This window comes from Tetrao urogallus, assembly GCF_951394365.1.
Source record: "Tetrao urogallus genome assembly, chromosome: 9".
Taxonomy (NCBI): Eukaryota; Metazoa; Chordata; class Aves; order Galliformes; family Phasianidae; genus Tetrao; species Tetrao urogallus.
The window spans coordinates 835,655-854,798 of NC_136822.1; the positions used below are offsets into that span (position 1 = coordinate 835,655).

The 19,144-nt window shown below is 51.7% G+C and overlaps 2 protein-coding genes across 2 annotated transcripts in view; both read left to right on the forward strand.

Moving 5' to 3' along the window:
• Positions 1–9,103, forward strand: part of GPC1 (glypican 1) — a gene marked incomplete at both ends in the record, with an annotated part of 157,659 nt that extends 148,556 nt beyond the window's left edge. The window contains 6 exons of the mRNA XM_079539678.1: positions 85–250; positions 4,042–4,172; positions 6,370–6,489; positions 7,048–7,181; positions 8,280–8,455; positions 8,886–9,103. Of these exons, the coding sequence (XP_079395804.1) occupies positions 85–250; positions 4,042–4,172; positions 6,370–6,489; positions 7,048–7,181; positions 8,280–8,455; positions 8,886–9,103 (945 nt within the window). The remainder of the gene's footprint in view (positions 1–84; positions 251–4,041; positions 4,173–6,369; positions 6,490–7,047; positions 7,182–8,279; positions 8,456–8,885) is intronic.
• Positions 9,104–16,487: 7,384 nt separating this feature from the next.
• On the forward strand, positions 16,488–18,081 carry DUSP28 (dual specificity phosphatase 28; the record flags this gene model as incomplete). The annotated part of the gene is made up of 2 exons (XM_079539841.1): positions 16,488–16,898; positions 17,953–18,081. The coding sequence occupies 2 exons, from the start codon at positions 16,488–16,490 to the stop codon at positions 18,079–18,081; spliced, it is 540 nt and encodes a 179-aa protein (XP_079395967.1).
• Between the last annotated feature and the right edge of the window lie 1,063 nt (positions 18,082–19,144).

Below are 19,144 nucleotides of genomic sequence, written 5' to 3' on the forward strand. Positions count from 1 at the left end.
GCATAGCCACCTGCCTTTCAGGGCATGCCGAGGGGCCAGGCCCCCTCAGCTGCCCATGTTTCTGACTCTGCTCTGTCTCCCCAGGTGTCCCTCAGCCACGAATGCACCCGCGCTGTCATGAAGCTGATGTACTGCCCGCACTGCCGGGGCATGGCCAGTGTGAAGCCATGTAGCAACTACTGCCTGAACGTGGTGAAGGGCTGCCTGGCCAACCAAGCTGACCTAAACACCGAGTGGAAGTACCTGATGGGTAAGGTGGCTCCTCACTGCCTCATGGCACCTTTCAAACTCTGAGTCCTTTGGAGAGTATAGAAGGGGCCACTGGAAGCTGAAGGAGGCTCTTTTACACCACTATTTCTCTGCCTGCGATACAAAGTCTAGAATCTATTGCAGGATGTTCTTCTGGGTTTTAATACCATTAGAAAGTGCAACTGGGCAGGCTAACAGAGGGTTCAGGTGTTTCTATCTTCTCCATCCTCTGTGTGCTGCCCACACATTGCATTTGGGTCATCTGTCCTCTCCTCCCAAAGGCTGAGGCTTAGGGACAGGTTCTGCTGCTTCATCCATATACTGCAGCATGTGTGAGCACATGGGAATCCCTGGCAGCCCTCCCTGGGATGTGGTCTGGAAACATGAAGCCATAAACTTTTTCCATGGGAGAGCAAAGGGATCAGAATTGCATACTTCTGAATGGAAAGTAAATACATGGGAGGGAGAGGTTACAGGCCACATGAGGAATGGGAAAATTAAGCTTGTATTTAAACTGAGAAGAGAGCTCATTTCACTTTTGTTTTGTCACTCAGCTAAGACTATGGGTACTTCTTGAAGTGGGCTGTATGTGTATAGAGGTGTCCATTTCCTTGAGCTGAAAGCCAGAAGTATCACTGCAGTGATGTGGTCTGATACCCTGTGCAACACAGAGCAGAGAGCTTCCACCAGGCAGTTCTGTGGGCAGTTCTGCAGTCAGACCTGGGCATCTGTTGTAGGACCTCGTGTATCATTCCGCTGTTTTTCCAGAGGCTGTGGCCACTGGTTGGAATGTGAACAGCTGCTGAGAGTGGCTTGCAGTGTGACTGAGAGTGTGGAGTAAGGCTGGTGGGGGCCAGCATTTAGAAAATAGTGTGAGGGTGTTACAGCTCAGCCCCTCCCCTGCTGCAGTCTGTCAGGGGAGGCTGCTTGCATTAGGAAAGCTCTCACTCCTCTTTCCATGCCCAGAAAGCTCCTGTTTCTCTCCCAGGTTGTACATTTTGGTTGGAGTGCTAACATCAAAAACCCCACTGCAGTGTAGCCTCCCTCTCAGTGGCCTCCCACTGCCAAATAAGGATCCCAGTGCTGCACTCAGAGCCTGGTGCTCAGAGGGTCCGTTGGCCAGCTGCCTGCCTCTTGCCAGGAGCTAACGAACCGAGTGGCGCTGTGCTGTGGCTAATTGGATGTACTTGCCATTGGCAGCCTGCTACAGAACGGGGGGGGGAAATATTCCCTTCCCCAAGGGTTTATACCGGGGTTTTGATAAAGCTTTGTCCTCTCTGACCACAGCAAGCCAACTGTTAGCTGTCGCTGCTCTCCTGGCAGGCTGACTGCCCAGCTCCTGAAAGATCAGCACGCCTCTCCCACGGCTTGACAGGATTGCATTTTGCAGTTATTGAGGGCTTCTCTTGGCCAGGAGACACTGATCTTGTCAGGAGGTGTTGGCTGGGGGGAAACTGGAGCTTTCTTTAAATTGTGGCTGTATGTTTTACTGCCAGAGGTCATCGTTTGATCAAGGGCTGGAGCAAAACATGCAGGAAGAGACAGAAGTTCCCTGGCATTGTCCATGTTTCACCTTTAAGCCCTTCCATGTAGCTGGAGAGGATTTGGTGACAACAGCGTTTCTCTTTCAGTTTGACAAATCAGAGTAAGTCAAACTAAAGATATTTATAGAAAGTGGTCAAATATAATTTATCACTAATTTAGGGATGCAGACTTTGATTTAAATATCTCTATCTCAACATTAGTGCATCTGCAGATATAATTGCCTGAAAATATAGTCTTGTAGATGACACTGCAACCCCTCAGTGGCAGCAAAGTTGAACTGCAGGCTCTCTGATGTTACAGGAGATGCTATTTCCCAGAAAACAAAAACATTATCGACTCATATGGCATGTTTAGCTTTAGAAATCAGTGCTAACCCTCTGTTAGCCTGCCCAGTAGCACTTTCTAATGGTATTAAATCAGGACTGCGTTGCAGGAAGAAAGAGCACATGAACTCAGAAACACAGACCCCTGTTTCCATTCTTGCTCAAGCTAATGAGCAAAACCTTTATATTTTTTTAAGTGCTGAAAGTAAATACATAACATTTCCAGGCTGTGACTGTGCATGTTGTTGAATCCTATATTACAGACCAGAGCCGTGTGAACATGATTTGGTATCTTCTGCAGATTTGTGCTGTCCCCTCTCTCGTGCTTGCCCGGGTTGGTCATTCTGTGGGAGCAGCCAGGACCTGAACATCGGCCATGCAGTAGCAAGGAGAACATATTTTTGAGGGCTGTGCATGCACTGACAGCAGTGGGCTCAGGATCAGGCCATGGCCATCCTTGTTAACATAATGCTTCCACCATGGACCTAGTGCCTCTGCACAACATATACAGGACCTCAGGAATGCATCTGGGGGCCTTTCTGCCGAGTCCTACTGCTTTGCACAGACAAGGGGTTGAATGCACGTTTGAAGTGATGGTGGTCCCCATTTGTACCCTGGCTGGCTGGACCCCTGCTCACAGGAAATTTGTGCAGCTCAGTGCTTTAAAGCAGTATCACAGGTGGCACTACATGCTATGGGATGGCGTAGGAAGAAGGACGTGTGCTGTTGATGCCCTGTTGAACTGCAGGGCACAACTCAGTTGGTGGTTTCCCTGCTTATGAATATCGGCAAGCGAACATGTGCTGAATAAGCTTTCTGCAACATCACACCATCTGCTGTGACAGTCTCCTGCCAGCCTGATGGGGAAGGTATTAGGATCTAGGATAAAAATCACTGCTAAAGAATGAGTTCATTTACGAACCAGGTGGTTTTTCAGCCCAGACCCTGGGATTTGACCCTCTTTGTGCAGAGAAGGAAAATCAACATGAAGCCATCACTGGTGTTTTCTTCCATATGGAGAAGCTGCAGGGACATGAAGTACTTTCTGTTCTAGATGAGTGAGGGCCACTCCTGTTCTCTGCCACATCTCTTATCCTGCCAGGAAGCATTTGGTGTGTCCTGGGGAATGCAAGACCACACAGAGCCATCTGAGGTCGCAAGGAGCTGCCAAGTCCTTAAATCCTGATGAGGCTTACACATGGCCTGGCCTTCAGGATACTGGAACAGAAATGGTAGAAAACTGAAGCAGCAGCAGCTCAGCAGTAGCTTTTTTGACTGACAAAGTCAACCCTGGTTACAATCCTAATTTAGGTGTTTGAGACCTGTGCAAAGCTCTGGCTTAACTCTGCCTGGACACCGAGCCTTCCTCTGTGTAGCATTTTTCAGTGCCTCGTGACTTGTGTGCAGACAGTCTGTCTTTGCTTCAGACCCACAGAGTGCTGAAAATCTTCTCCATAGGCAGAGGCTGGTTATTTTTTTTGTAAGCCAAGCGTAGACCCAGAACACCCAATGCTGGCAGGCACCTCCAGGTCAGGCAAGAGTACTTGGAGAACAAAGCTTTGCTAGATAAGGGGAGCTGAGAGCAACAGTCATGCACAGGCACACTCAGTCCCACTGCTCAGTTTAGTTGTGGGCTTCACAGTCTGCTCTTTTGCCTTTAGTATGTGGTATTTCCTTTTTCTTGCTCTTTCACTGCCACAGAAGCTGTTGCTCCCATCCGGTACCTTCAGCACCCCATCCACCCTTTAGACAGCTGTGCCATTCTGGAGGAAAATCAGCATAGGTTTGAACAGCAGTGAAAATGGAGAGAGATCCTCTAGCGAGACTTCCAAGAGGCCAACTGTGTATCCCACCCAGCAGGAGCATGAGCATGAGCTTTAACGTGCTTGGTCTGATGAAAGGATGTCTCTGTGTTATTTACCAGATGCCCTGGTCGCTGTGGCTGATCGGATTGACGGACCATACAACGTAGACACAGTAATAGGGACTATTCACATGAGGATCTCTGAAGCTATTTCTAACTTGCAAGAAAACAAAGATTCAATCACAGCTAAGGTAAGAGCATGTGCCTGGGCCTGGCTGAGGATACACTATGTGTAATTGCCCAGATCAAATGTTTTTTGTTCTCACTGTTGAATTGAGTAAAGGAGATGAAAGAAGAGAGATGATGCACGCTCTTTTAATGATAGGAAAGCACTGTCTTAGGCAGAGAAAAACCTTCTCAGGTACTTCCAAATGCTCCTCTGCCACAGTCAGCTTTCCTTAGGTGCAGACACGCAGGTGGGACTGCACGTGCAATGACTGTGGGCGACATGGTGTATTTGCTGTCAGGTGCCTCTGAAGAGCCTTGAAGTGTTCTGACTGTGCTGGGGCGTTTAGAGGAAGCACACAGTCCTTCTTACACTAGCAACAGAAGGCAGCTGCTTCAGCCTGCCTTGGGATGATGATCTGTGATAGAAGCACCATTCTATCAGGCTGCCTGTGGGACAGAGCTGCAGTTCAGCAGTCCATCTGGAGGGGCTCTCCTGATGCCCACCTGTCTTTCAAGAAATACATTGTGAAGATTTTTTTTTCTGTTGGTCTTCTATTTTTTTCTGTATTTATCCAGTTAATCACTTCTATAGCTGCAGGTGAGGTTCTGGGGTACCTGGGCATATATTCTGCCCAGGCATTCCCTGAGCCCTGCAGCTATCCCAGGCTATTCCAGGGCTAAGATGCAGATGAAAAGTGCGTGGCAGGCCCTAACTGGATCTTGGAGAGGAGAAGAAGAAAAGTATTTCTTAACCAAGCAGGAATTCACTAGCACAAGTCACAGCACTAATGGGACTATGCATCCAAGTACTCATTTAGGTTTATTTTCTAACACGAAAGACCATGTTCTTTCTCTCAGTGTTAGGTTGGAAGAAATTGTACGCACATAAGTAAGCCCATGATGGCATCATCTGAAAATAAGGATGTTTCCAAGGGACATAGAATGTCTGGTAAAATCAAAAGAGATTAAATAGTCCAGTGTAGTCAGTGTTTGACTGGAAAAACAAAACTTACTTGGTAAAGTTCTCAGTAAGATCAGGAGAATGCAGCACTGGTAGCGGATGTTTGGAGCTGCGTATTTCTACAGCTGCAAGCTGTGGTTTGAGCACAGCACAATGATCTGGTGGAGTATCACTGTCAGATGAAACACAGAATCATAGAATTGTTCAGGTTGGAAAAGACCTTAAAGATCATCGAGTCCAACCGCAACCTGACCACACTACCCTACCTCTAACAGTCCTTCGGCAAATCACGTCCCTGAGCACCACATCCAAATGGTTTTAAACACATCCAGAAATGGTGACTCAACCACCTCCCTGGGGAGCCCATCCCAGCGCTTAACAACCCTTTCTGTAAATAAGTTTTTCCTGATATCCAAACTAAACCTCCCCTGGCACAACTTGAGGCCATTTCCCCTTGTCTTGTACCTGTCACCAGTGAGAAAAGTCAAACCCCTCTCGCTGCAATCACCTTTTAGGTATTGCAAGAGAGCAATGAGGTCTCCACTCAGCCTCCTCTTCCCCAGACTGAACAGCCCCAGTTCCTTTAGTAGCTCCTCATAGGGCATATTCTCCAAGCCCTGCCTTCCCTCAGCTACAAAGGTGCCTGGCTGGTAGGTAGGTGACAGGAAGAGGAAGTACCCAAAGTTAGAAGATAAATCTGCCTAGCGTCCTCATTTGGCCTTGAAATATCCAACCTGACAGCTCTTGAGATATCCACTCACTTAGTGCTCTCCTGGTCGGAGGGTGGTCATTTGCTGGAGTGTGTTTGCCCACCATGGGGGTCATTGGGGTAGACCCCCTCTGCCTATTGTTCTTATCATGGAAGCTGTAGTTACAAAGCCCCCATCAATGATGTAGTGACTGTGAGCAACTCCCATCTTATTCTTCTCAGACTTCCCAGAATTTTATTTTTAAATCATAATAGGAGCAGATAAAATTGCTAGCTGTAATTTAATATCAACATTAGTGACTCATCCAAAAACATTCTAATTTTGTGTTTGTGCTGAGCGTTTTGCATGGTAGCAGTAATCAAAAACAGTTACAGTATGTTGAAAACAAGTCTTGGAACAAGAGTAACCTGACCAGAAACTAAACCAGACTCTCGGAGATCTTGCAATTGGGAAAGATACACATATTAAAAAAACAATTACCTGTGGAGTCCAAATGAATTGAAGAAATAGTATCAAAGCATGGTGTAGAGAATTTGGTTTGCTTTTCAGGTTTTCCAAGGCTGTGGAAATCCCAAGATCAACACAGTGAGGTCCAGCAGTGAGGACAAGAAGAGGCGGGGGAAGGTCACATTAGAAGCCAAATCCTCTGCAGTGGCACTGGAGATGCTGGTGAGTTTGCCTCCACAGCCGCTCTGCCGCTGGTGCAGCAGGCTGACTACGTGTGCACAGTGCATCCAGCCTGGGGAGTGGGACATGAGGTCCCTGTCTCTGGGGTGGGCAATCCCTCTGTGTTCCTGGGACCTGAGACTTTGTTGTTCCGTGAGCATCTGCTCCTCTGTGGAGGTTTTGGGCTCTGTAGATGATGGACTGCATGATGTGCTCATGGCCCCGCATCTCAGAGGCCCTGCAGTCCTCTGTCCCACCCCGACAGACCTTTGCTGGCTCCCACTGAGGTTGCTTCCCAGCATTGCCCTTATGCTCCAGAAAAGGATCTTCTCCTGTGGGATACTGTGGGATCATCCCCACAGTACCAGAACAATCATTAGCATGTACTCTTCAGCCCTGGGTGCTTAGATTGAGGGTTGGTCTTCAGGGGAAAGTTGGTGACGCTTCCTTGTCTGCATAAATTCAGACTGTGTGATGGTAAGATGAAAAAGTCAGAGTCCTTTCCACAGCTGTGGGATGCTCCAGAGCATTCCTGGCCCTGAGCATCCTCTTTGTTTCTAGGTTTTGGATGCCAAAGGGAATCTGACAGCTCTCAAGTCTTACTGGGTCACTCTGCCCGGAGTCCTGTGCAGCAAAAAAATAATGGCCAGCTCAGCAGCGGATGACAAGTGTTGGAATGGGATGACCAAGGGCAGGTATGGAGAGGGTCCTGGTGCCGGGACAGCACTGTTGTAGGGTGGTGGGAGTGGTAGGGCTTCATAAAAGGCAGTTACGCTTCATCAGCCACCTCTGCTCACTCAGACTGAGGGGACCAGTCTGCCCCTGTTCAGAGAAATGTTGCATTTCTTCTGAAACCAGTGCCTGGGAATTTCAGTCCTGTCGTTGTTCTGCTGTATGTTGGATGGTTAAGAATCAGGATGCATTTGCCATGAACTGGCTGTGTAGTTTTGTATTAATTAAGCAATTTTGCAATACTGCATGCATTCAGAAGGCAGAAGAGCTGGATTTACCACCCTGACTCCAGAACTGTTGCTGCGAATTGCACGTACATCTTTGAAACCATGCCTGGGTGACATCCAGCACCAGCAGAAACCTTCCACACCTGACTGATGTTAAAGGGTGGCAGTGAGGAGAGATGGACAGGGCACTGCAGGAGGGAGCAGCACAGCACTGGATAACAGCCCGTAGTGCACTGGAGCTTCCCTGAGAACTCATCTGGTCTTACTGGGGCAGGGGAATTCAGCCAGTCCAGGGTGCCAGTCCCTGCAGCATGTCACCAGAGCAGCAATAACAGCAGAAGGTGCTCCTCAGCCTCCTGTATGGACAGTTTTTCCACAGTGAGTGGAGCATCGCTGTAGCTTTATGGGTTACAGGCTCAGAGAAATCTCTCAGCCCTGCACATGGCCCTAGAGCAGCAAACCTCTTCCCACACTGGGCTAGTGATGCTGCACCTCCCAGAAGCTGAGGTGGCCTGAGAATGAGCCCCAGACTCTGATGAATTCTGACCATGACAGCAGACTTTGGCCATCCCTAGAGCCAGCTATGTCAACACAAGAGCCTTCCTGCACAGGCTGTGCCCCCTGCAGCCTTGGTGTGGCCATCTGCAGAGCCCCTGCTGCTCAGCACCTTGCAGGCACAGGCACTCCTTCCCTGCCTGGGCCTATCCAACAACCCAACACGACTGACCATGCTTCTCTGCGCTTCAGGGAGGCTGCACTGTCACTGCTGTCTGTACTGGGGAGAGCTGAGCTCAGCTGGGGGCAGATGTGTAAGCCTGTCACCTTCCTTCACAGTTACCTGCCTGAAGTGATGGGGGATGGCTTAGCTAATCAGATTAACAACCCAGAGGTGGAGGTGGACATCACCAAGCCAGATATGACCATTCGCCAGCAAATCATGCAGCTGAAGATCATGACAAACCGGCTGGGCAACGCCAACATCGGGAATGATGTGGATTTCCAAGATGCGAGTGAGTAGCAGAGCTGGGCTGGGGCTGTGCGTTTGGCCTTGCAGCACGGGGTGGTCACCTGACTTTCGGCTGCAAGCTGCAGAGGCTCTGTTCAGGTGCACCCAACCTGCTGCAGGATGCTCAGGGGCTGCTCTGCTTTTGGCCTGGTGCTGAAAACTCGGGCGCTTTCCCCAGCCCCAGCCCAGCCTGGCTGACGGGGCAGCTGTTCCTACGGCCTTCTGGCTGCTGCAGCAGCAGGTGGTTGAGTTTGTTGGGGATCAGCTCCAGGCTTGCATTCCATAGCGGGGGACATAACTGGTGGCCAGGCTCCCCAGGGTTGTGGCACTGTCTGCTCTCAGCAGCCGCATCCTCTGTCCCTGCCAGGGCACAGCAAGAAGGCAGGGTTGGCACCCCAAGGCAGGCTGTGCTCACCCCTCTTGTCTCCGCACAGGTGACGACATGAGCGGCTCAGGCAGTGGTGACAGCTGTCCTGACGACGTCTGTGGCAAAAGACTTTCTAAGAGCCCCAGCACCAGACAGCCAGAAACGCATGCTATCCCAAAGCAGTCCGGACACGGCGTCATTGGGGCCAGCAGCAGATCTTTGCCTTCTGCCTTCCTCCTCTTCCTTTTGGGGGCTTCCATTGCCGCGCAGCACTTGTGGCGGTAACTCAGCAGGACAGCCAGGAAAGAGACTGCGGCCGAGGGCTTCACTTTGCCAAAACCAACCAACAAAAGGACAGACGTACTTCACCTTGGCAAAAAAAAAAGAAAAAAAAAGAAAAAAAAGGGAAAAAGGAAAAAAAAATAGAGGGAGGAGATAAAGGTTTCGGTTGTTTGCTATTTCTGGCAGTGCTCGAGCTGTTTTCTTCTTTCTTGGTCTCTTCCCCAATGCTGGGCCCTTCTTTCCATACCTCATTGTTTTACTTTTGTTATTGCCACAAAACCGGCTTTGTGGGGCTGAACTGAGCCCTCGCAGAGGGGCTTCCTGGCAGCCCCTCCAGGGGCAGCTCTTGTACCGCCTGCAGCGGAATATGCAATTCCCCTGGCCTTGTTACCCGGCCGCCGGCCAGAGCGCTGCCTAACGTGCTGCTGCCTGACATGCCGGGCTGAGAGCAACGTGGGGAGACCGAGCGCGCCTGCACTGAGCAGGCACTGCATTCAGGGGCTCCTCCGAGGTTTCCCTCTGTGCTGCCGAAGCGGGCAGAGGTGGCCCTTCACTTCCATCTGTGTGCACGGGAGTGTGAGCAGATGTGGTGGGTTGAACTGAAACGATTTGGCAGTGACTGTTGGACCCAAAAATGTAGAACTCCCTTTTTCTTTGGAAAGGTCACAAATGGGTTTCTTGACTAGAGCTCGTAGCTGATGACGTTTTTAAATGTAGGGCTCCTACATCTAAGTGACTGGGAATGAGTGTTAGGGGTTGGGGTTTGGGGTATTTTTTCTTTGCATGCTAGTTGGAAAGCCATTTTTTACCCAAGTAATAATGGTCCAATTTCTACCTGCAGTGCAGTACCGTAAAAGGTAACAGAGAGATGAAAGTATGCACAGTAGGATTTCTTACTGGACAGATAGTTGTGCTGCCTCTGCCTCCTCTGGCTCCAGCCATGGGTGTGAATGCCTTTTTCTTTTTTTTTTTTTTTTTTTTATAATTGGAAAGACCGGGGGCTGTGTACTGCTGAGAACACTGTGACTGGTTGTCAGAGCTCACATGGGCACACGCAGCATCACCCCCTACCTTAGGGCCGCACTCTGGTGGCAGTCAGCCTGCGGCAGTTGGCTGTGCCCATGTTTTTAACATGTAGCAGTTTGTAAAGAGAGGATCAGAACAAAAACAGGGCAGTGCCAACAGCTGGCGCAGAGCTCAGCCCTTTGCAGGTCCGGGGCTGGGCAGGGGGTGCCTGGTGCTGGGCGGCAGCATGGGGTGTGGGCTGCTGTGCCCTCCCTGCCCAGTGCTTCTGGCAGTGCTGTGAGGCTCAGCCACGTACAGCCATGGATAAACAACAGCCATGGGTTTACACAGGTTTACTTAGCTCTGGAAATGCAGAAGAGCTCCTGTCTTTTTTTTTTTTCTTTAACTAGAATTGCCAACACAAATGTAGCCTTCAGTTACGTAGATTTCCACAACTGCAGAAAGTTTCAATGCAAAGCGAAAGGAGAAAGGACACTAAAACATTGCAGCCGCTTCAAAGAAAGGTTGTGTTAGAGCTTTAAAAACAGCTGCTGAGGTCTGTGCTTTGTGTGGTGGAGCTTCGGAAGGAGTCCTTATCATTTCCAGCTCCACGAAGTGAGTGTTTGCTGTCAGCCTCCCACACTAACCAGCTCCCTCTGGGCTCTGAGAGGAGCACACTTTAACCAAGCATTCAGCGTGCCCCGTTCATGCTTTAACAGTTAAATAGTCCGCACTATCAGCTCTGGTACAACAATAACATAGCAGGAGCCGTTAACCCTTTGGGGCCAGCGGGGTGCGAGTGGTGGGGGGTCGGTTTGGAAGAGCCTCGTCCTCAGGGTGCGGAGCTGTGGTCTAGAGAAGTGCATCAATGAAGTCTCCTGTGTGTGGAAAAGGGAGAACCAGAAATAGCAGCTTCCCAAAGGTCCGTGTCCTTCAGCCTGCTTCTCTGTGCCGTACCACATATGTTACGTTCTATCTTAGGGTCAGGTCCCCACGGGCTGGGTGCAGCCGCTCACCATTTGCAGATGACAAACTGCCTGTGTTTCCGGTGGCTTGGGAGGGGCTAAGGCAGAGCAAATAACTCACGGCCACCTTTGCTTTAAACAGACGCGTTTCTATCTGCAGGAGTCAGAGTTATTTCACTTACTGGCATAGCTGGACAGTTACCTATTTCTTTCTGTTACCAAGGTACTTGTAACTCTCTTGCACTGTTTATCTAAAGTTAAAACATGTTCTTTGAATCCTTGTATAAATAAAAAGGCTGGAGACAAATCTGTACTTACGGGGCACTTTGATTACTTCTCCATTTATGCTCCCTTTTAAGGCACAGATAAAGGCCAGTTCAGTAGTCCTGTGGAATGAGCCCTTGCTTTTAACCGCCCGGTTTGTCATGGGTTTCCCTCACCAGCAATCCCACGTAACTTGGTAAAACAAGAGCTAGGGTTTTATGGGTGCAGTGTGTGTGCAAACCAGACAAAGCGACTGCAGGTCATCAAAGCAAGTATTCTGAACATTCTCGTACAAAGGCACAAAAAGTCACCGCACAACAATGCACAGAATCAGAAATGCCCTTGGTATGTCACAGCCGAGTGTTGGGCTCAGTATCTACAGTGGCCATGTACCAGGGCAGCTGTTGGCAGAGCACAGAAGTGGAGCTGAACGCAGGGCCGCCGCAGCAATGCGGATGTGCCATCCCAACGAGTGCTGGAGGCTGAATGACTTAGCAGAAAGATCTGTGCTTCTGCTCTGCACCTTCCTCTCCTAGAAGTGGATGGATGCAGGGTCAAGGCAACATGTCAAAAGCAGCTATTGAAGTGTCAGAGCGAGACTTAGTAACTGGAAACTACAAAATCTACCTGCCTAGATGCAAATATCACTTTCATCTAATATGTGTGATACCATGATATCATGGTGATATACCATGAGTGATCCCTCTAACTGAATAGGTATTTATTCAGCTCAATGTCCTGCAGTTACAGCTGTCTAGGTGCCATGTGCACAGATTTTATGAATATGAGCAAATGTGGAGATAGTGCTCTTCTGCTGGAGTTATTTGCAGAGCAATGATGTCCTTTGCCTCCTCTGTGCCTGATGATAACTTTAAATAACAGTGACTTGCAGCTCTGCGTGGATTAAAACCATCTGCAAACACCTCTGTTGGTCTGTAAATACACTGAACACCATACACCTCCAAACTAACTCTACAACATTGTGAAGTGTGCAGTGGGAAGGGATGGTGCTCCTGCCATGACAGACTCACTGCAGGGCAGCTGCCTGCAGATGTCATCCCCCGGAGCCCCGCTAACCATCCGCAGCCCCACAGTGAGGCGCCCCCGGTGCAGGAGCTGTGCGATCTGCTGATGCTGAAGGTGAGCAGTCCTAGCCCCACATTGTCAGCCCCACAAACACAGAGAAACCACCAGGCTGCTGCTGCCATTGGCTTGGTGGGGAGTTCTTAACCCTCAAGTCACAGCTTTGGTACCGAGCAGCCACGGCTCAGTGGGAAAAGTGGGAAGGGTGGGAAGAAAACCCAGCAGCAGCTCAAGAGCCGCAGAGGCTCTGCGAGCTGTAGGGCACGGCACCGGCTGCTCTGTACCTGGGTGAGCAGCGTGGCCCCCCATCCAGCAGCAGCCATCACAGGCACACCGCTCCCACCGGACAGGCACAGGGCAGGGGACGTGTGGTGCTCCCAGATGGAAGGGGACCAGGCCCTGCCAAGGCAACAAGGGGCCCTGTTGTGTCACAGCTTCCGCAGCAGCCCGGGCAGCCCCTCACAGCACAGAGCTGCACCATGGGGAGTGGACACAGGAAGGCAGGGTACTACTGCTGTGGTTCCCGAGTGCGCTCCCCACTGTCTCTCCCTGCTGGCAAACACCGTGCCAGGGGAACATGGCCACGGAAAGACTTTTGGGACACTGGCCAGGGGGGCCCTATGGTGCCGCCTTTCACTGCCGCAGGTAAGGTTCTCTGCAGGCACCTGCAGGAGCGTGGCTGTAACCTGCCGGCACTGTGTTGCCATGCCAGGCTCCCCGCAGACTTGCCTCGCAGCCCAGTGTCACAAGGGCATGACTCAGTGCTGCACCCCGCGCTGGGATGTGTCTGTGAGGGACGGCCGTGTCCCTGCACGTGGCCAGGGTGGGCTGCGGGGCTTCAGGGCTGCAGGTGCAGATCGTGACCCGGCCTTCACTTGCTGCCCAGTGAGAGCCGCCGTCTGGAACACCGTGGCTGCCCATGTTCGCCAGCAGCTCCTGCAGCACAAGGTGGGCTTGCACCCTTCTCTCCCCCAACCAGGATCTGCCCTGCCACCAGGGTCCTCTGCCCAGGAGACCCGGCCAAGGGAGAATAAAGCTTTATGCAAGTGTGGCCACATCTCCAAGTTGTCGGAAGCCCCTTTGAATGTTGAGTCCCGTGGCATCCCATGGGGAGCAAGGGACTGGCAGCTCCTTGCCCCCCGCTTCCAACAGGGCAGCCTCTGTCCTCACCTCGCTGCTCTGTTGGTCTCATCTGCCCACAGGGCATCCGCATTCCCACCCTTGGCTCCTTTGACACCATCCTTGAGCGGGTGCAGGTTGCAGATGGTCACCTGGCTGTGCACAGACCTGTCTTCCACCTGGCCAGGAACCTCGCTGAAGGTCACCACCTGACGGATAACAAGGCATACATGCCAGGTGAGCTGTCCTCTGGACATGTTCCTTGTAGTGCTGGGTGGTGCACGTTCCCCACCGCGTGGCTGGGTGAGCAGACCTCTCACTTTCCTCTCCCAAGTTGGAGAGTAACTGATGCTGCTCACAACCAAACTGCTCAGTGCTGGCTTTGGTCCCACAGCTGGCTTTGTGTGCCACACCAGCAGCAGCCAGCACCCCTAGAAACCTACCCAGAGAGGGCCAGGCCCTGAGACCTGCAGGACTGCTGGCTCCAGACACTGCTCAGCCCTGTGCCTGCTGCAGTGAGGCATCCTGAGGGCCCGGGGGCTGTGGCATGGCTGCAGCCTGCTGGCGAGTGGCTGTAGAGCTGCCCCATCCCTTCTGTGTGGTTTTCCAGGCAACAAAGTACTGCAGCCCCTGCAGTACACTCAGATAGCCGCAGCCACCTTCGTGTCTCCAAAAAGAGTGGTGGGGTGCATCCAGGCCACCATGTCCCTCTTCTCTCGCTGCATCGCGCAGGGAAGGAACGTCGCACTCATCCTGAGGGATATTGGTATGCTCCTCATCGAAGGTGCCCAAGTGCAAATGAAATACTACCGTGACTTCTTGGAAGTGATGGCGGGGGAAGACACCCTGAAAGAAGTTCTATTGAGAGTAAGTGTTCTGGTTCTCCACAGCGGTGCCGCTCCCTTTGCAGGCCAGCATCTGCTACCAGCCCTTGTTTTTGGCCAGCCCTGACCTGGGCAGCCCCTCAGGCTGGGCTGCAGCTCAGCAAACACCACTCCGTGCTCACACAGCGCCCACTCATTAGGATGGGCTGATGTGGACAGCAGTGTTTGAGCGAGGCAGAGCTGCCCCGTGGCAGCGGGCAGCTGGCTGTGCTGCTCATCACAGAGCTCCCCTCTCCAGCCCTGCCGCCCCCCAGCTCTGTGTCCTTCTTGCAGGTCCCAGGGGTGCCGAGCTCAGCGATCCCTCACTCAGCAGCTCCTGCTTCCCTGACACGCTCAGGCTGCATCATCATCTTTCCAGAGTGAGTGTGGATGCCCATAGCCCTGCACTGACCCTGCCCGGGGCAGCTTCATTGGAAGGCGCTGCTCCCAGTGCACACTTCACACCAGGCTGTGGGAGGGGGCTGCTTCACACAGCCCTGACACACAGCCACCACTGGGGCAGAGCTCACGGGACACAGACAGGGCTGCTGGCTGTGTTGCTGTGTGCTGCCAGGCCCAGGGTGGCTCTGGGGCTGTTTGAAGGATGGCTGAAGTGGCACTGGGAGCAAATGAGTTCTGCAAAGGACCTGTGCTACTTCACGTCACACCAGTGCCTTCTTGCATGCAGGTTTGAACTGCAGTGTGTTCATCACATGGCACTCAGGGGCACAAGGAAGCCCATGAAAGGCAGGCAAAAGAAGGCAGCGCGGGACAAGGACGGTAACGTGACAGCCAGTACCCTTCCATGCTAGGGGGAACCAACCTGTTGCCATCTGATAAGTAGAGCCCTGGCAATGTTTACACGAAGGCTCCTAATCAATGCACTGTGCACAGGGTGTGCCAGGAAGCTGGGCCAGAGGCCTGCAGGGAAGCGCCCTCGAGCAGCAGAGCCTCCTCCAGCTCAGCACAGCGCAGCTGGGAGCACGGTCCCAGGAGGCACTGCCAGCCGCCAGGTGGGTGCTGCGTGCCTGGGATGTCTGAGCAGCACTATGGCTCTCTCAGCTGTCACTGGGCTGGGCAGCGTCATGGCTGCATTCTCCTGACACACTTTTTCCTCTCCAACTCAGGCCCCCAGGCTGAAAGGCACCTCCCTGGCCATGAGGGCCTTCCTGCAGCCAGGCACCCAGAGCCTGGGACGAAGGTAGCGACAGGATGAGTGATGCCAGCAGGTGGCTGGGATGCTCAGCCCTGTGCCCGTGCCAGCTGCTGCCCTCACAGTGGGGCTGGGGTCACTGGCGTGCTGCTGTTGGCTGTGTGATGGCACGTGTATGAAGGTCGGCTTCTTAGCTCTCTGCTACGAAATAAAAATGTGCCTTTGCACCATGCATGCAGCCATGCAGTCTTACTTTCTGGTTTTCTACTTCATGCTAGTCCTACCGGCCCGTGTCATCCCACTGCCATGATCCAGGCTCATCTTTGTGCCATTGGCAGATTTTAGCCTCGAGTTCCTGGCCGCCTCACCACTAGGCAGGGATGTGCTCACCGGGCAACGCAACGCTCAGCGTGGGGACACGGGGACAGATCAACCCTGGCACATCCTGTGCCCACCAGTGCTTGGCCGTGCATGGAAGCCCTGGCCCTGCACCAGGAGGGAGCACCTCCACCGGGGGGGTAACGTCACCTCCACCAGGAGGCAACACCTGCACAGCCCCACAGCCGCACCTGTGCTGATGTGCAGCAAGAGCTGTGCTGCCGCACCCAGCCACCCCTCGGGCAGTTTGGGTACTCAGAGTGTAGTGCCGGCGAGGGCCGAGGGATGCTGGTCTCAGCCGCCCAAGGCACCGCTGGTGGCAGCAGCATTCCCTGCTCGGAGGGCTCTTCCTTCTTGTAAGGAGCTGTTACAGGAACAGGGGCCGCACGCATCCAATTGATTTGAACTCAACCTGCCGCCGGTTTCAGCTCCGCAGGAACGCAGCTCTCGCAGCGCAGCAGGCGCTAGGACCCGCCCGCATCCCTCACCCGAGCTGCACGGAGGGACTAAATATAGCGCAGCGAGGCCGCGGGCCGAAACCGCGCGAGCGGCCGTCCATGGTGCCGGGCGGCGGCGGGCAGAGCGCTGCCGGTGCCGGGCACAGCGCGCCCTCGGCCGGCAGCGCCGCAGTGGGCAAAGTGACCGCCTCGCTGCTCATCAGCAACGCCAGGACGGCCCGCGACGCGGAGCTGCTGGCGCGAGAAGGGGTCACCTTCTGCGTGAACGTCACCAGGCTGCAGCCCTTCCCCAGCCTCCTGCAGGCCCGAGGCATGCGCGTGCCCGTGTTCGACGACCCGGCCGAGGACCTGTACCGCTATTTTGAGCAGTGCGGCGACGCCATAGAAGCAGCTGTCAGGAGCGGCGGGAAGTGCTTGGTGTTCTGCAAGAACGGCCGCAGCAGATCCGCCGCTATCTGCACCGCGTACCTGATGAGACACCGAAACCTGCCGCTCCGGGACGCCTTTGAGGTACTGCATTTACACCCACGGTACTCGGGCGGCTTTTACACACTTTTACACACTTGGCGCTGCAGGCGATGCTCACGGGAGCAACGGCTCAGGGTGGATGTCAGGATAAAGAACGGGCAGCCGTCGGCTCGGGAAGTGGCGGAGTCGCCGTTCCTGGGTGTTAGGATCTGTGGGGTGGCACTCGGGTCAGCTGCTGGACTTGGTGATCTGACAGCTCTTTCCAACCCTAGGGGAATTACATCTCACAGATGTCTTGGTGCTCTGCCCCGTTTATGATCGGTTATTTAGATACTCAATATTTAAATACATTTCAACCATACATTTTTTTTTTCACCCCCCACTTGGAAAAATAAATCTGCAATATCAGCTTTATGGGACAAACAGACTTACAGATCCAAATAGGTTTTAAGCACTGGTAGCAACAGATGCATTCAGGGCTGTTCATGAACATTTTCCCTACCACTTGCTTATTCATGAGAAATGGAGCTAAAGACAGAGATGTGAAGCAGATCAGTGAAAATAAAAGGAGCATTTGGAGAAGTCATGTTGCAGGATTTGCTCTGTAGCTGTTGCATGCATATCGTCTGTGTGACAGCCCAATGTAGCAAAGAAACACCATCTGTTAGGCCTGCTAAACAGCTAGAGGCTAGCTAGCTGCAAATAATAGCATCTCACCTTCATTAGGATGCTTGTCTAATAAATAGGACAAATAAACAGATGCTTCACAATCTTTCAGCCTTCGCCCACTTGGTTTATATACATACACTGTGATGTCTCTAACACAGATAACTGCTTTGTTTTCAGACATGTTTCACCATCTTAGTAAGAGACATCTGCATTTCCAGCAAACCCAACGTCTCCTTTTCATGTCTTGCCCACGAATCCACTGCGTAACAAGGAACATATGCAAGCACAGAGTGAGGTCATCAAAAACATCCATTTATTATTCCATAACAAAATCAAAACCAAAATAAATCTTCTCAAAAGCCTAAGAAGAAGAAATCAGTTTGCATGATAACTTCCATTGCTTCTGTAACGTCTCTCTTTGTTCTAGGCGGTGAAGGCTGCCAGACCAGTAGCAGAACCCAACGCAGGGTTTTGGTCTCAGCTACAGAGATACGAAGAAGATCTGAAAATACCAAAGCAGTCTGACCTGCTGAGCAAAGGACCGAACTCACTTTAAAACACCTCCGCACACGGCTGTTTTTAAGCAGCTTGCTGTAGGCCAAAGTAGAAAAAAAATATGACAGCATATATGGCCTGTATATAAAATGCCTGATTGCTACACTGAGTGGATGGCTCCTTACATTCATTCAGATGACTGATGGTGGTGCTTGGGAAAGGAGCAGATAATCAGGGAAAAACAGTAGAAACACCCAACTGTCAGAAGGACCACAAACCAACAGGTAAACAGCATTTGTGTCCCCGCAGCAGTGCTGAATGTGGCAGTGGTGCACTGAATGAACAAACAAGGGGTTTCACACTTGGCTTCCCAGTGATGCTGCTGGAAGAGCTGATGCAAGACCATGGAAGCTCTGAGTTCTGACACACCAACTGCTCTGCATAGATTCTGAATTGTTCTTACTTTCAACTAGACTAAGAAACCAGCACAGGTTTGCACAAAAAGATACAGGACAGAATATTCAGGTGATTATAAGGACCTCAGCTCCCACCATGCAAGCTCAATGGCTCCTCTGCTTCTGAAATTACTCTCTAATATTCCAAAGGGGTGATTTTACGGGAAAGACTTGGTTGTTGAGGAACAAAGATGACAGTGGCAACCTAAAACCATTGTCACTCCTTTGGATTTAATTTATTAAGTTTATTATGATCTATCAGTGGCCAAATTCATTCCTTAAAGTGTCACTTTGCAAGTCAGCAGTGTCTGTATGCAAACAAAGTGACTAAACTGCTCCGAGTGTTTGCAGATTGCCCCAGTGAATGCATCTGTCAAGGTCAGACAAGCTAAGGAAGACACACGAGGTTTTTCATTCAGGCTACAGTCATGGTTTGACACAAGAAAGTAGAAACATACCGAAGTATTTTGTTGAACTATATGAACGAATTCGTAATTTAATGACAACTGTGAACCTGCAGTGTGAAATTCCATTTCATGTTGCTCAAGACATCAATATTAAGGAAAAATAGCTCATATTCAATGTCTTAGGTGCTTACATAAGGTAACATGCTCCCAGTAGTGGAGTAGTTTATGGCAGCAATTGTAATGTTGGAACCATGACAGAGAA